The sequence below is a fragment of the Peromyscus californicus genome, unplaced genomic scaffold (assembly GCF_007827085.1).
Source record: "Peromyscus californicus insignis strain IS unplaced genomic scaffold, ASM782708v3 Scaffold_10__1_contigs__length_136768540, whole genome shotgun sequence".
In the NCBI taxonomy this organism is placed as follows: domain Eukaryota; kingdom Metazoa; phylum Chordata; class Mammalia; order Rodentia; family Cricetidae; genus Peromyscus; species Peromyscus californicus.
The window spans coordinates 18,717,440-18,734,392 of NW_026294391.1; the positions used below are offsets into that span (position 1 = coordinate 18,717,440).

A 16,953-nucleotide genomic window follows, 5' to 3' on the forward strand; every position below is an offset into this window, starting at 1 on the left:
TATTATATATTCATAAAAATGTTAATGTTTTAAAAATCGCTAATCGTTATGAAATAGGGCTCAATTTATTTTAGTTTTTTTCTTCTAACCAAAGAGATTTATACTCATAAAATGTTTTTTAAGATAGAGTGCCACATTTTTACACAAGGTTTTCAAATCAGCAGTAAATCGGTAAATATGGCTACATTATCCACAAAACTTTTTAACATAGTGTTTTTTCAAAAAGAGTGGCTGGAGAGATGATTTAGTGGCTAACAGCATGTGTTGCTCTTCCAAAGGACAAGGGTTCAGTTCCCACATGGAGGCTATTTAATTAGGGTTGTAAGGAGGCACCATGACCACTCTTATAAAGAAAACATTTAATTGAAGGGGTCATTTACAGTTTGAGAGGTTCAGTCCATTATCATTATGATGGGGAGCATGGCAGCGTGCAGGCAGACCTGATGCCAGAGCTGAGCGTGCTACATTTTGCAGGCAACAGAAAGTCAACTGACACACTGGGTGGTATCCTGAGCACAGGAAATCTCAAAGCCCACCCCCGCAGTGACACACTTCCTTCAACAAGGCCACACCTCCTAATAGTGCCACTCCTTTTGGGGGCCATTTTCTTTCAAACCACCACCGAGGCTCACAACCATCTATATAGCTCCAGTTCCAGGGGAGCCAATACCCATTCCTTGCCTCCTCAGCCACCTGCCATGAACATAGTAGACATATGTACATGCAGGCAAATACACATACACATAAATAAAAAACGAACAAGGCAAGGAGGCTGGAGATGTAATTTAATGATAGAAAACATGAAGCCTCAATACCAAAAACAGATAAAGGGCAGTATTAACTATTTTCTCCATAACCCACAGGATGCCTATGGATTCAGAGTGGCAAGGGAGCTGTCAAAATTAGAGAGTAAGAGTGCTTGTGGCTAAAAGAAGACTTTCACAATATGAAGTTATCCTTTTTGACCATTGTCACCTTACTACGGGGTTCTAAAAGCTATCATTGCAAACATTAGAATTAACTTAGCTGCAGATCTACCAGTGATGAGAAAGAATGCTAAATATTCCCTCAATCAGATCTCGAAAGCATTTCACACAAAATCATGTTGGTTGCAATAGTTACAGATCTCTGTTTGTAAAGAGGTATGCAGTGAACTGAAGAGTGTCTCTGTAGCCTGTTCATGACTGACACCATTATAGTACTTCACCTTTCACATTTAGAGTTTGTATATGAGGCTCAGCTTTGTGCTGAGATAGAAAGCAGCCATAAGGAAAAACAATTTCTACTTCACAGAATGCCTGCTGTGTGTCAGGTACATTGTAAACAAGTCCTCTTAGCAAACGTGAATATACCTGTCACCCCAGTGTTACACATGAAAACATTGAGACCCAGAGGGTTAATGTAACTTGTCATGGTTAGATCAACCAGGTCTCTTCTGAAAGACATGTTTTTCTCAAGGGAACATAAGCCTTTCCTGGTACCAGTATTCCGTAGTCTTACTAGACAGATTTCTCTGGGTACGGGTATGTTTACTCCTAAACATTCACAGGACACTACGTGACCCTTAGAGGGTTTGTTAGGCATGGACTCTGGAATAAAGGTTGCACGCTGACAAAAAAAAAAAAAAAAAAAAAAAAAAATGTCCTTTATGGGATAGTAGAGGAGCACCAGGAACGGAAAACAGAAATCTTTTAACGAGTACAGAAGTTCCCCAGTAATATCAGAGTCAGATTATGAAGGGCTATCCATGTACAAACAACACTCTAAAATAGTAGTCTACTCATCTTAGTTACCATAAAATCCAAATACACATATACAATATTTCAAGAGACCACATTCACATAACTTTTATTATTAACATTGTCATAATTGAATTTATTATTAGCTGTTAATCTCCTCTTTATAAACTAATGTATAGGAAAAAAATAATCAGGTAGATTGATATTCCAGTAGTGTCTGTGGTTGCAGGAAGGTACCAGGGTACTGGAACACATCCCCAGTGGTAAGGGGACTTTTTTAGTGTCTCTGTTCACTATGACAGTTTTAGAGGCACAGTGGTAGATCTAATCTGTAGGGCCTGGGTCCATAATATATTAAATGTCTAGAAAGACGAGACCTTGAGACTGGGGAGTGGCAATGATGAAGGTGTAGCCTTGACATGGTGGCTAAAGTCCAGGATGACGAGCTTCTTTTTTTGTTTTGCCTTGTTTCTCTGTGTAACCCTGGCTGTCCTGGAACTCACTCTGTGGACCAGGCTGGCCTCAAACTCAAGAGATCGGCCTGCCTCTCCCTCTTGAGTGCTGGGATTAAAGGTGTGAGCCATGGCCCCAGCAATGACAAGGTTCTTAACTAAAGAAAGGAGGAACTTCCATCTGAGCTAGCCAGAAGGGAAATGGTTTGAAGAGGAGTTCAAAACATATCTTCTAGATATTGAGGGGGAGAAAAACCACCACTACACTATGAGAAGTCCATCCCCAATGGTAACATTGTTATCTCTACTATGTGTGAAAAAAAAATCTCTTCTGTCATAAAACCTTAAGAAGATAACAACATCCTTCAAGATCTGTTTTCAAAATCACATGGGTGGGGACCATCCTTAGATTGAAGAATCAGCTTCTCAATGGAATTTATCAGAGAGGGGGACCGTGCTACTCATCTAATTGCCCTGCATCAAATGCTGACCGTGCATCTCAAAACATTAGCCCACATGAAATCATACCTTGTTGTCACCTTTTCATTAAGCTCTTACCACCCTTACTACTCAGACTTCCACTAATAATCTGTGCTCAGTCTTTTGCCCTATTTTGAATTTGATGTTGTTCATATAGGAAGTCATCCATGTGAATGGATAAAGACTGAGAATTATAGACAGCCCAATTAAATAAACAGCAATTCTAGTGCTAAAACAAACCCTGGATAATGTTGCTATTTAATTAAAGACTAAATTGCAAAAATTGATAATATGACTACATGATACTAATAACTGATTACATACCTGTAATTCCTGTCCTCAGGAGAATGATCCAGGAGGGTTGTTAAAGAGTTCCAGGCCAGTCTAGGCTACATATCCAGTGTGTCTAAAAAAATATGAAAAGTGGCATGGACATCCATCTGACAAAGATGCAACATATGTCAATCATCTTTACTGAAGAGTAGTTATTTTTCCTTTAAAGGCATCTGAGCCTGTAATGATGAAAGCTGACACCCTTCTGTCAAGAGCTGTCTATAGTAACTCTTCTATTTTGTGCCTGTTATGTCAGTGTCAGGTGTATGAAGAGAGGTTGATTTTTGCCCAGAGCTCAGTGTCTGGAAAGACAATAGGAAGGACAAAGGATGTATATTCCTTGTCATCCATAGTGACCTCATGTCAGCACTTGGGGGCCTTGCCAATGCAGATCCTGAGGTCACAGAGTCTTTCTGTATGCCCCTTGTCATCCATGCTTCATGGGGCACCTGCAGATGCTGCTGTCCCTGTAAATGCCCTTATGTCAGAAAGCATGAACCTAGCCTGTGAGTCACCTAAGAACAGAAGGTCCTGAGGGTCCAAAGTTATTCAGAGAGCATGATGTACCTATGGTTGCCATGGCGCCTTGTGTCTGTTGGCATGGATCTGGTTCATGTGGAACCCAAGGACAGAGGTTCCTGAGTGCTTTTGTGAGGTTTTGCTGGTGCACCAAGCCCAGCCATCAGTCAAGTCTTGGGAGTTTCCCCTCCAACAGTGTCCACAGTCTTCAGAAAGTAAATCATTATTCATAATATCAGGGCCCTGAGAGCATGGCCACCTTGGAGACATCAGCCCCTGTCCAGAGGATGTACCTGAGGACAGATTTGATCAAGGAGCACACCTTTGTTCATGAGCCAGATCAAAGAATGCCAAGGAGCTCCTTGGATCCCAGAGGCACATGAGAAGCCAAATCTTTGTCTCTCGGTGTTCAGACAGCCTGTTCAATTGCCCAGCTCCAAGATGTGTCAAAGAGATGGTGCTAAAGAAGCTGAGCCAGTGCAACAAAGGAAAAGAGAAGTGGGGTGGACTGCTTTGGTTTGAGGTCACAGACTACAAAAGGAGCAAACAGAATCTAAATTCCACGCCGTCTGCTTTCAAGCTGGTCACTAGAAATAGAGTAGCCTTGTCTTTTATTCCCAGACGTGATCATCTGAGCAGAAGCCTGAGGAGGAGACCTAGCAGGGAACTTCTCACCAGCCTGTTGGTCACCCAGGCTGCTTCTGGACTGCTCTGAAGTCCTCTCTGCCCTAGGGGGCCTCAGGTCTTCCTGCTCAGCCTAAGTGGAGCTATGGCCTTCCCTATCTGTCCAAGAGGATCTATACCTTCCTCATTTATACTAGGGGGGCCTAAGATATTCTGCCTCTACTCAATGGATCCTTGCCTTACTCCTAAGGGGAACTGGTGCCTTATATATACTGTATACATCACAGAGAATTAAATTTGAACAAAAACATAATATTTAATTACAGTTGCAATTTATAGCTGAACATTTATACAATATAGGTATCAATTAAATATGAATTAAATTAATAATAAGGTTCAGAATTATTTTTGAAGTATAGGTATTTTAAGAATCCTAATGTAGCAGTTGGAGAGATGGCTCAGCAGTTAAGAATATTTGCTGTTCTTCCAGAGTACTGGATTCAGTTACCAGCACCCATGTCAGCTCACAACCATCTGTAACATCTGTCTGATCTGGCCTTCATGAGTGTGAGGCACACATATGTTGCACAGATATACATGCAGGCAAGGCACTCTTACACATAAAAACCAATGGCAATATAATACATCAATTATTTGTTTTAATACTATTGATCATTCCACTGTATGCAGTACATAAACAGAAACATGAAGTAGTTTTTCTGGCATAATGAAAGAGGCTAGAAACCCTGTTGTGGGTCCTGTAAATATTTTCTGCACAGTGCTGTTTCCACCTGAAACCTCTCTGCATAAAGTTCAAGTAGGAAATTTGCTGCATTTCCCATCATAGTCAGAGAATAGAGGTGTGATCCAAGCCATGTACCTTGTCCTGTAGAGCTTGTTGTGTAAAGGGTTGTGTGTAGAGAGAGCAAGTAACCACTGTTAATACACCTTGTGAAACTTTGGAGTGATAGATATCAAGAGCTCTTAAGAGGGACAAGGCCTGGGTGGAGTGGGACTTGTAAAAGGGTGCTGGCCTACCAGGTGCAGGTGGGATTTAAAGAGGAGAGCTGGAGTAATACATTTTTAAAAATTTTGAGACAAGATCACTCCGTAGCCCTATCAGCCGAGGAACTCATTATGTAGACCAGGCTGGCTTTGAACTCACAGAAATCTGCCTGCCTCTGTCTCTCAAGTCCTGGGATTAAAGGCATGGGCCACTAACCTGGCTAGAGTAAAACTCTAAACATGAAGTTTTAACTTGGAAAATTCCCAGCCCTCTGGTATTCACCCTTGTCCTGTTTCACCATCCATAAACACAGATGTCAGTTGCCCTGAGGTGGTAACACACCCCTTTAATATCACTACCCTGGAGGCAGAGGCAGGTGGATCTCTGTGGGTTAGAGGTCAGCCTGGTCTACATAGTCAGACCCTGACTCAAAAACATAAAAGCAAGACCCCTGAATTTGCTGCTGGTAAGTCATTTAGTTTTATTTGGTGTGTGAGGGTGAATTGTTTGCTTATTTGTGTGTGTGTGTGTGTGTGTGTGTGTGTGTGTGTGTGTGTGTGTGTGTGTGTGTGTTTTGAGATGGGATCTCACTGTGTAGCTTTGGTTGGCATGGAACGCATTATGTAGATTATGGTGGACTTGAACTCATAAAGATGGCCTGCCTCTGCCTCCAAAGTGCTGGAATTACAGATGTCTTTAATTTGAAAGGAAGGTCCCTGTGGGTTTGCTTCCATGGGACAGGACCACAGGGAAGGTAGGATGTGGAGACTGTTTCTGTTTAGGAGTAGATGTATTCAGAGGGACGAGTCTTAGTGGATGAACATGAGTATGTTGCCTCTCAGGCATCACATGAAGATGTCATAGTCAGAAACAGGAACTGTCTGATTAATGGGACATATCTCTCCAGGGAGACCAGTTAAGGGAAAATGGCAGGTTGCGGGCTGTAGGTTCTGGGGAGGTAAGGTACAGGGAAGGCCTGGTGGATGGGGAAATTGCTGACCCTTGCCCACCTCTGGCGCTCCTTCCCCCATCCCTCCGTCTGAAGATCCAGCATTAGCCTCGTGAGACCTCGTGGCTTTTGAGGAGGGCGCACCTCCCCCACGGAGCCAGGCGCCTTTGTAGCCTAAGGGGCTGGGGTGGGGGAGAGGCACAGGCACATGATGTCCAACCTCCCTCGCCAGCCCAGCACCTGACCGGGAAAAGCCTTGGGTTCCTCAGAACGGAGACCGGTCCCTGAGCAAGACAAATGGCCTCCCCACGCCTGGGAATCTTCTGCTGCCCTACGAGGGACGCAGCCACACAGCTGGTGCTGAGCTTCCAACCGCAGGTGTTCCACGCGCTGTGCCTGGGCAGCGGGGCTCTCCGCCTGGTGCTTGGCCTCCTGCAGCTCCTGCCAGGGCGCAGATCTGTTGGTCACAGGGCACCTGCGACAACCCCACCGGCCTCAGTCCACATTCTCCGCGCTGCCACCGCCTGTGACTTTCTTGGCTGCCTAGGTAAGCGCATACAGCCAACTCCTTTTTGGGTTGGAATATGCAGTTCACAGGGTGGGATGTTCAGGGTTCCACAAAGTGGGATCTGCCCTCGCTTGAGGATGATACACAACTGACTGGATGGGACCTGCAGTGGCCATGATGCGTGGCCCCAGAGGGGAGTCCAGGTTTGGGAACAGCTCTGAGATATGTGACTACTAGCCCTTGTGTTTAGAGCAGGGCTGGATCTATTTACCAGGTGACTGGATAGTACTAGAGAATTCTGCAGAGTGGTTGGTAAAATTAAAGTCCATGGAACTTTTAACAAAAGTATGTGTTTGTTAGTGGAGCTTATTAAGGAAACTTCAGACTGTGCAGTTAAAATCCAGAAACAAACAAAACTAAAGCGGGTCCTTGGTTAATTCAACGAAGACAATCAACACCATCTGTGCCCATGTTCTCTCCTATGTGTTTGTTTGTTTGTTTTTGTTTTAAGTCTGAAAGTCCTATTTTTTGAGCTGCTGTTGAAATCACCAGGGCCCTGTGCGTGCTGGGTAAAATCTCCAAGAAACAGATCTATCTCTGGCCCCTCAGTATGGTTTTGAGCCTCAGGTATACAAAGTTCTATCTGGTGCATGTTCTGTGACACCTTTATAGAATGACACAGCATTTTGAAACGTTTTCAACACCCCAGAGAAGAAAATGGCACGTGAGTTCTGCTTGAATTTACATAAAGTTGTGTGGGAATACAGCACTGCCCAGGATTTACTCCTGATCTGGGACCCTCTTAAGTCCTGCTAGGGCAGAGTAAAAGGTTGGAAATAGACACTGTGGTCCACAAAACAATCATGGTTAACTACTTGACCCAAAACAGAATGAATTTGCCAATATCCTTTTTCAACTAGAGCATAATGCACATTCCTGCTTATGGTTTGACTAGACACTTAAGTGCCTGGGATAACTCTGACAATAACAATTATCTCAGTTTCTCAGCCTTCAGTTTTGTCTTTATTGTTACACACTAATATGTCTGTTTTTCTCTTTCATCTTTCTTTCCTTTCTTCCTTTGTTTTCTTTTTTTATACCCCCCTCCAAAGCAGCCAGCTTGTTTCAGATTTGAATTAAAATCAAATAGGTTTTTACTATCTAATTCTCATACAGGAATCGTTACCAGGTCCACGGTGTGGGTAGCCTACCCAGATTTCATTGAAAACATCTCCAATGTGAATGGAACAGACATTTGGCCTGCTGCTTTCTGTGTAGGGAGTGCGGTGAGTTATCTCCCTTTGTTCACCCTCCTCCTCCTGCTCCTGCTGCATGGTGGTCTTCAAAGTCAGCAGAGTAGACACTGGGAATTGTGATGAAAGCAATCCTCAGGTCATGCCCTGGACCTGAGGACCAGGAGTCAGAGTGAGGCCAAGTCTGCCTGGGGTGCAGATGGACACACAAGTCTGAGAATGACCCCATCCAGTGCCTCAGCCTCTGCCTTACACACACACACACACACACACACACACACACACACTTCCCATGATGTGTACACAGCCTCAATCAAAACCAGCTACAGAGAAAGACAGGGAGATTGGATGTGGTTTTCTAAATGAAATATATTTAAATATACATTGAATATTCCATATGAAATTTTTGTGTAAATAAAGCCTTCAGTAAATATACATATTGCACACAGAGAAACACACTATGCTTCTTGCACTGCACTGCCCCTCATAGGAATGATGTGTAGAAAGCATGAACACTGTGTGGAGTCTCAGTTCCTCTACAGAATTTCCACCTTATTTCCATTTATACTCTCTACGGTTTCCTAACTGCATTCCAACAATGCCCCTGTCTCAACAACATTACTAAAACACATCGATTTTATGCTGCAACCCAGCCTCCACTCTTGTCATCTTCTGAAGTGCTTTCTGAGTCTCTCAGGCCCACACTTTCCCCTTCTCAGAAACAGAACTTCTACCTTAAATCACAGGAGTCCTTCCACCATTGTAAACTTGGCATCATGGACCTCTAAGTGCCTTGTCTGTAGGCACACCAGAGATAGAGTTCTCATATCAAATCTAACTATATAGACAGAGGACAAATGCACACACATATGCCTCTGGGTCATAGCCAATATGAGTTTCAGAGAAAGTGTCCACATGGGATAGCTCACCCATGCTGCCAGGCAAACCTGTGTCTGCTCCTCATTTCAGGCTGAGTTGGACACCTCATGCATACTGCTAGAATCATTGATGCTGAGCTCCTCTTTATTATAGATGTGGATCCAGCTGTTGTATGGTGCCTGCCTCTGGTGGCTCTTCTGCTATGCAGTTGATGTGTACTTGGTGATCAGGAGATCTGCAGGACTGAGGTATTTATTGACTGGAAACATGAACAGGGATGTCTTTCCTGCTTCTGTGAGTAAAATTTGGACATGCTATTGGGCATTCAAAGGTTCTTTGCAGTGCGACTCAGCCTGTCAATTGGATTTACATCCAGAAATATTTATGCTTCCTCATTTTTATAGTAACATTTCTTTTGGAACCTGGTCTCACTATGCAATCCAGGCTTCCCTTGAACCTAGGATCCTCCTGCCTCTGCTTCTTGGGGGTTCAGATTAAAAGGATTTGCCACTATTCCCAGCTGACAGCTCATTTTTATAAGATACCACTGGCAAATTCAAAACATCAAAATTCTTACAACCTTGCAAATAAGTAACTTGGGAAATTAAATAGTTAGGGGCTGTTGGTAAGTTCAAGTGAAGAACATCTGTATTCAAGACCCTGGGTTCAATTCCAGTGGCCAAACCAAAATAAACAAACTATAAAAGGGGGCGGGGAATCAGACATTTGGAAGATTTGGAAGTGAACACTATGTGAGAGCCCCTCACTTCATGTCATCCCACACTGATTTTATGTTCTGTTTATCATCTGGGCTCCCATCTTGTCCCCTGCTACTCTGGGGCTTTGGTATTAATTATGAGGTAAACATTCATTTTAGCAGGCAAGATGATGGTGATGCCAGCATCTAGAAGGTTCTAGGAAGAGTATGGCTTCTGAGGATGTGCTATCATGTAGAAAGTTAATACATGGGTTGTGAAGTCCCAGAAGCTTTACAAGGGCAAGAACAAGGACAAGTTTCAAGCCTTAAGATATGTGCCTGTCTGCATATATGTTACAGTTGTATAGCTTGGTCTTCTTGTGGGACTCCTAACAGTGGGAGCAGGTGCTGTCTCTGACTCTGTTGCCTGCTTTTGGGACCCTTTCCTCCTGCCGGGTTGCCTCATCCAGCCTTATTAAGAGAAGAAGTGCCTAGTCTCACTGCAGCTTGATGTGCCATGGCTGGCTGATATCCCTGGGAGGTCTGCCCTTTTCTGAATAGAAATGGAAGAGGAGGAGGGAAGAGGTGAGGGGAGGAACTAGAAGGAAAGGAGGGAGGGGAAACATTGGGGTGTAAAAACAAAGCAAAACAAACAAACAAACACAAAAAAATTCATAAGACTTTGAAAAACTGATATGTGCCTGTGAGGAATGGACTGGGTTCCTCATCATAGAGAAACCAGGTACACAGCAGAGGTAACAAAGATGCTCCGTTTCTGTGGAGACTAAATCTCACCCTGATGCCTGGGTGAGTACAAGTCCTACTTCTTGGAGCCTTGGGCAAAATGTGGGTGTGGCCTCACTGGCTGGAATGAACCAGAGCTGGGAATGTGACTTTCCCCTTTGAAGAGGCTGCTGGTTTCCAGGGTAGTGGGTGTAGTTGCTTCAGCAGATGGCCACTGAGAGACCGAGGCCAGTGGGGAGAGATATCCTGCTGAATTCCAGGGCAGGGGCCCAACTTGGCAAACGTGGCTGGCTAAACTTTACATGTCCTTTGAGATCCAGTCAACACTCACCCACTTTCTTTGGCAGACAAAGGAGTATTTCCCCCTTTAATTCCCATCCCAAGAAAGGTCGTTAAGATAGATGTAAAGTTTAAATTTCAACTTTCACTGTAGCTCCCTCCTAGTTTGGAATATACAGGTTTCAAAATAAATTACATGGGGCCTTGAAAAGGGCCTTGAACTAAAAGTACCATTTATTGTAAGAAAACGATAGTGTAGTTCTCCATGGGGCACACTTGAGTAACCTCGAGCACGCCAGAGACTGAGGATCTGTAGATGGAGGTCAACTCAGACTGAATAATGGGAACCTGTTGCAAAAAGAAATGAAGTATGAGTGGCAGAAAGTTTGTGGGGGCACCTCCATATGCCTGTAGTTGGGAGCCATCTAGCATTCAGATAAAGGTATGTAGGGGATTAGTTATGGTCTGACTGCCATGAGTTGCCACTGAGTTGAGGTGCAAGGCACATAACCTGGCTGGGTTTCAGAAGGCATCCTTTATTAATATAGTTACCTCCTGTATCCTGTGGCCCAGATATGGCTGTTGTTGCATAGAAGGAAGAACTACTGTCCAGGCTTCGGGGACCTCCAGTCTTGGACTGGTTGGTCTTGCCTTCTGAACTGCTCACTCCCTACTCTGTAAATGCATCAAGTGTGGCCCAAAATGAGGGGAGGGTGTGGTGGAGTGAGCAGATTTTGCTGTCATCAACAATACAGCCCCCTGCAGACAGCTGTTCTGGGGTAACTGAGTCTCCACACAGCCTAGACCTCTGGCAATACTCACATTACTGACATGCTCCCCCACAGCTTCCTGCCCCTGTGAGGCCGGAGGAGGGATACTCCAGGAACTGGTTACAATGGGGGAGGCAAAGTATGCTGGAGTCATTTCCTTGTGCTCTCCCAGACAGCTGGCACAAAATAGTTTTTCTTTAGAAGCTTTGTGTGCCAGCCTCTGCTTCTTTTCCTGCTTAATGTCCTGGTTTCCTGCTCTGATCCATGAGCATGCTTTCTGTTCATACAGCTGATCTTCAAAGTCAGAATCCCAATCGGACATGGGGTGCCATTTGCTGGGTATCCTGCTGAATCTTGAATGACAGCTAGTGTGTGTGACTGATGGAGCCCAACATGCCCACCCAATCACAAAAAAGCATCTCTGAATGCTATCCACTGCTCCATGGGATCAGCTGTGTGACTCTACAGAGTTACTGGCAGCATCTGGAAGGCCTTGTTCTCAAATCTGGGGGATTGGGTGACAAGGGTAGGGCTGGGTGTGTATGTGCAAGCATAAAGATAAAGGAGGGATATGGCAGGAATGTGAGTTATGCAGGGAATGGGGAGTGCAGAGGAGGGAGGAAGTAAAGAAACCCCTCAGGTTTGCCTGCAAAATTTGGGATGTCTAATCCCTACCAGGTCCTGAGATGCAGTTTCTCTGTTTGAGCCTTCAGATTGCACCCTTTGTCTGATTTCCATCCAAGATATCCATCCCCATTTTATTTACTATTTATTTTTAATTATGTGTATATTTGTGTATCTGTATGTGGGCTTATGAATGTGACTGAAGAAGTCAGAAGAGGGCATTACCTGGATCCCTTAGAGCTAGAGTTACAGACATTTATGAAACTGCCTGACAAGGGTACTGGGAACTGAACTCAGGTCCTCTCCAAGAGTAGTATAGTGCTCTTAACTGAAGCATCTCTCTAGCTTCCCACCCGCCCCTGTTTAAAGTAGAGCCCTTTTTTTCTTTTCTAGATTTTAGTGTTTTGACACTTATCTTATTGCATTTTGAGTGTTTTTTACCTTTATTTCTTTTTATGTATGGGTGTTTTGCTTGCATGCCTGTCTGTGCATCATGTGCATGAAGAGGGTAGAATAAGGTATTAGATACCCTGGAATTTGAGTTACAGATGGTTGGAAGCCACCATGTAGATGCTGGGAATCGAGCCCGAGTACTCTAGAAGAGCAGCCAGTGCTCTTAATGCTGAGCCATCCCTCTAGCCCTACATTTATTTATGTATTTATTTATTTATTTATTTATTTATTTGTTTGTTTATTTATTTACGTTTTTCAAGACAGGGTTTCTCTCTGTAGCCCTGGCTGTCATGGGACTCACTCTGTAGACCAGGCTGTCCTGAAACTCAATCTGCCTGCCTCTGCCTCCCAGAGTGCTGAGGTTAAAGGTGTGCCACCACTGCTTGACTCTATCTATCTATCTATCTATCTATCTACCTACCTACCTACCTACCTACCTATTTTTGAGACAGGGGTTTGTCTATGCGTACTCTAACCCAAAGTTCCGGTATTTTTATGAATTCCTATGATTATATTGGGCCACCCTGGTAATCTAAGCTGATCTCACCTCAAAAATCCTTACTCAATCACATCTGTGGACTTTATCACATCTGTTGTATAAAGCTTTGTACTTCTAGGTTCTGGACATCAGGACATGGACATCATTGGGACCTTGTTCTGGCTACCACACTCTTCAGCTACTTAACTTATAAACTTAGTCTTCTGCTTTGGATGATCATAGTTCTGAACTTGATTTCTCAGCCTCTGTTCCTGTTTCCCTAGTTAGTGTTTAGGGGGAGAAATTTCTTGTATGATTCTTATGAGGAGTTTTATATGCCATATACTTGAACTTATAGCCTCCTATTCAGAAAAAGGACTTACTTTGTTCTTAGCATTTTCTGTGTCTACAACTTTTGTTCCATAAACCTTGACCACTGAAAGTTGAGATTCACCATACTGGTACAGTTCCACATAACTTACGGCTACCCATAACTCTAGCTCTAGGGGCCTTGCAGGGCACCAAGCATGTATGTGGTGCATATACATACATGCAGGCACTCACACATACACATGAAATAAAATGAATAAAAATGAATAAGTCTTTAGAAAAAAGAATTATACCTTATATGCCATAAGATGGCTTAGATAGCATGGTGGCTCAGTGGGTAAGGGCACTTGCCATCAGCCTTAATGACCTGGGTTTGATTCCTGGAAAGGAGAGAATCAGATCCCACAAGTTGTCCTCTTACCTCCATGAACATGTTAAGGTGTGTAGCATGTGTGTGGGTATGGAGGGTCAAGAGAAACAGACATGAAAATTGTGCCCCAAAAGGTTGTCTGCTGTAGTTTGGATCTTATTTGTCCCTCAAAGGCTCATGTGTCAAAGCTTAGTTGTAGTGGGGTGCAATTGGGAAGTGATAGAACCTCTAAGGGGTGGCTTAGTGAGAAGTTTTCAAGTCATCTGAGGTCTGCCCTGCAAGGGGGTCATGGACCCCTGGTCCTTCCTTCTTTCTTTCTTGCCTCCTGTCCATTCAATGAGTGATTTCACCGTGCCATATACTATCACCATAATGTATTACCGCAGGGTCAAAGCAACTGGGCCAACTAATTACATACCAAAATCAATCACTTTTCAGAAGGCTCCATTTCTTTTTTAAGGCCTCATATCTTTAACACTGTTACCTTCACAGTAGAATTTCCTGGCAACATTCAAATCATAACAGATAAGAGCTTGACAGTGCTGTCTGAGGACATCTACGTATGGGATTGTTTCTCTTATGGTTTTTATTAAGAATGAGTCTCAGAAGTAGCAGTCATCACCCTCCCGTTAAGATGGCTGTCATCAGAGCTGGAATTACATAATGGTGTGTATCTGTAGTTGCAGCTACTTTGTAGGCTAAAGCAGGACAATTACTTGAGCTCAGGAGTTCAAGGCCACTCTGGACAACATAGTGAACTCCCACTTTTTTGTTTGTTTGTTTTTTAAACACACACACACACACACACACACACACACACACACACACACACACACACACACCCCTCAAAACCAAGAAAAGAAAAATAAGTAGTGTTCACTGTTATCAAAGACAAAGAAAATTTGGTTCCTTCAAAAATGAAGTATGAAGGGGCCGAGTGCAGCTTAGTCATAGAGCAACTGACTGTCATCTATGAAGATGTATGTGTGCCGGCTTAACACGAAAATACCATTTGACCCAGCAATTACGCACATACACACGCATACACGCATACCAAAAATTAAAAACAGGAACTCAGATAGCTGTATATACATGTTCATAAGAGTACTGTTCATAGTAGCCAAAAGATAGAAGCAGTCTAAATTTCCATTATGAAGGAACATAGTAGGGTCTGCCCATATAATGGTTTATTACTCAGCTATGAAAAACATGCTGAGTGAAAAATACCAGACACAAAGCCACTCAATGTGCTATCGTCTTTGTGAATGTCCAGAACAGACAATTCCACAGAACAAAGCATATTAGAAGTTCTCAGGGCCAGAAGGAATGATAGTGAATGCTAATGGGAATGAGGGCTTCTTTTGTGGTGATCAAAATGTTCTGGAACTAGATTGTTGTAATGATCGAACAACACTGTGAATGTGCAAAGTGTCTCTGAATTGTTCACTTTCAAATAACAAATTTTATGTGATGTGAATTTTATCTTAATTGAAAAAACAACAATCTAAACCCAACAACCCCCTCACCAACAGCACAGGAAGCTCTTTGAAGCATAGAAGCTAATCTGGTCATTTCCACTGGGCAGGCCTGTGACCCTCTGAACTGTGGCCACCCCTCTTCTGTTTTCTCCTAGCACCATCCTGCTATACCACATCATGGCCTGGGGCCTGGCTGTGCTGCTCTGTGTGGAGGGGGCAGTCATGCTTTACTACCCTTCTGTGTCCAGGTAAGCCAGGTCACCCAGCAATATAGTGCCCAGATCCCTGGTCTGTTGTATGTCTCTAATAGGGAATGAAAAGCTGTATAGATAAATCCAACTGGAAAAAATAAGGGACCTAGGCAAGGTAACTCAGTGGTAGAGGAATTTCAACATCCTTGATGCCCTGAGATCCATCCCCTCCCTGCAAATGGAGATATTTATAAAGCCTCAAGGCCTAAGGATGAACACTCTAAATTTAAGTAGAAAACAGACAGAGATAAACAGTGTCTCTGTGATTTTAGGAATGTGTAAACCAGGGCTCAGCACAGCAGAACCCTCCTGACAAATCTTACCCTTTGCCTATGTTTATGAATATAGTTTTATTGGAACACAACTATACTTGTTTATGTGCTGTCTGCGGCTGCCTGTGCTTTACAGAGACAGAATTCAGAAGCTACAACAGAGACCATGAAGTTGAAATATATGAACCATCTCTCTATATACAGGATAAGTTTGCTGACCCATAGTGTAGAACTTTTTTTTACTACTTTCAGTTCCTTTGTTGGATATATGTCTCTACTTTGGTATTGCATTGTTTATTAATTTACTTTTCTGTTGCTATGATAAAGCACCATGACTAAAGTTTAAAGAAGGGAGAGTTTATGTGGGCTTGCACTTCCAGAGAGATTAAGAGTCTATCGTGACAGGGAGGTGTGACAACAAGTGGCAGCCATGGTTGGGGGATCAGGAAGCTGAGAGATCACATCTTCAACCACAAACACAAAACTAAGAGAGTGAACAGGAAGTAGAGCAAGGCTATAAACTCTCAGTGACATATTCCTACAGCAAGACTGCACACCACCTCCCAAACAACACTACTAACTGGGGACCAACTGTTCAAATACCTGAGCCTGTTGGTGACATTTCTCATTTACACCAATACACCTTGCCAACTATGAGTGTTCTCAGGGAGTTCAGTGCAGGTCCACTGTATATTCTGCTTTCTGGAGAACTTATAAAGGGCAGACAACAGTGTTATAGCTATTGTAGTAGAATACACTTGGAAAGTGCTTTCTTTTCTCATGTGGTTCCCTCTGGGACCTGGAAATTTCCAGAAAACAATTTGAGCCCATGAGTTTCATTGATTGACAGCTTGCAAGGAGTCTCTGGGTGCCCAAATGCCTTTGACAGATGGCTTGGATTTAAAATCTTGATGTATGATTATCTCTTAGTTCTGTGCTACCCATTGTAACATGAATTTTAAAAGGTCTTATGATTAAAAAAAACCCAGAGCCAGATATTGGGGTGAAAGCTGAAAGATCAGAGAAGCAGAACAGCCAGCCACTAACTTACCTCAATGAAATCCTCAGCCTCAAGAGAGCAAGTTCCTGTTTCCTCATGCCTTATATACCTTTCTGTGTCCTGCAGTATTACTTCCTGAAATTAAAGGTGTGTGTTACCGCTGCCCGGTAAGAGTTATCAGCATCCATTTTCTTCTCTTAAAACATGTGTGTTTTAGCTGATAATTCTTACCTTTTTTTGGATTAAAAATATTTTATTTATATCAGTATTTTGCCTGCATGTATGTATGTGTACCATATGTGTGCCTGGTGCCAGAGGAGGTCTGAAGAGGGCACAGGATCCTCTGATGATTGTGATGTATGAGTGCTGGGAACTGAACCCAGGTCTTCTGCAAGAGCAGCAAGTGCTCTCAACCTCTGAGCCATTTCTCGGCTTCAGTTCCTATCTTTGTAACACGAGTGCATG

The 16,953-nt window shown here is 43.3% G+C and overlaps 1 protein-coding gene across 1 annotated transcript in view; it reads left to right on the forward strand.

The window, feature by feature from the left end:
- The first annotated feature begins 1,646 nt into the window (after positions 1–1,646).
- Positions 1,647–16,953, forward strand: part of Gpr143 (G protein-coupled receptor 143) — a 30,186-nt gene continuing 14,879 nt past the window's right edge. The window contains exons 1-4 of the mRNA XM_052712183.1: positions 1,647–6,649; positions 7,787–7,896; positions 8,896–8,990; positions 15,121–15,213. Coding sequence (XP_052568143.1) covers positions 6,400–6,649; positions 7,787–7,896; positions 8,896–8,990; positions 15,121–15,213 — 548 coding nt within the window. The 5' untranslated portion in view covers positions 1,647–6,399. The remainder of the gene's footprint in view (positions 6,650–7,786; positions 7,897–8,895; positions 8,991–15,120; positions 15,214–16,953) is intronic.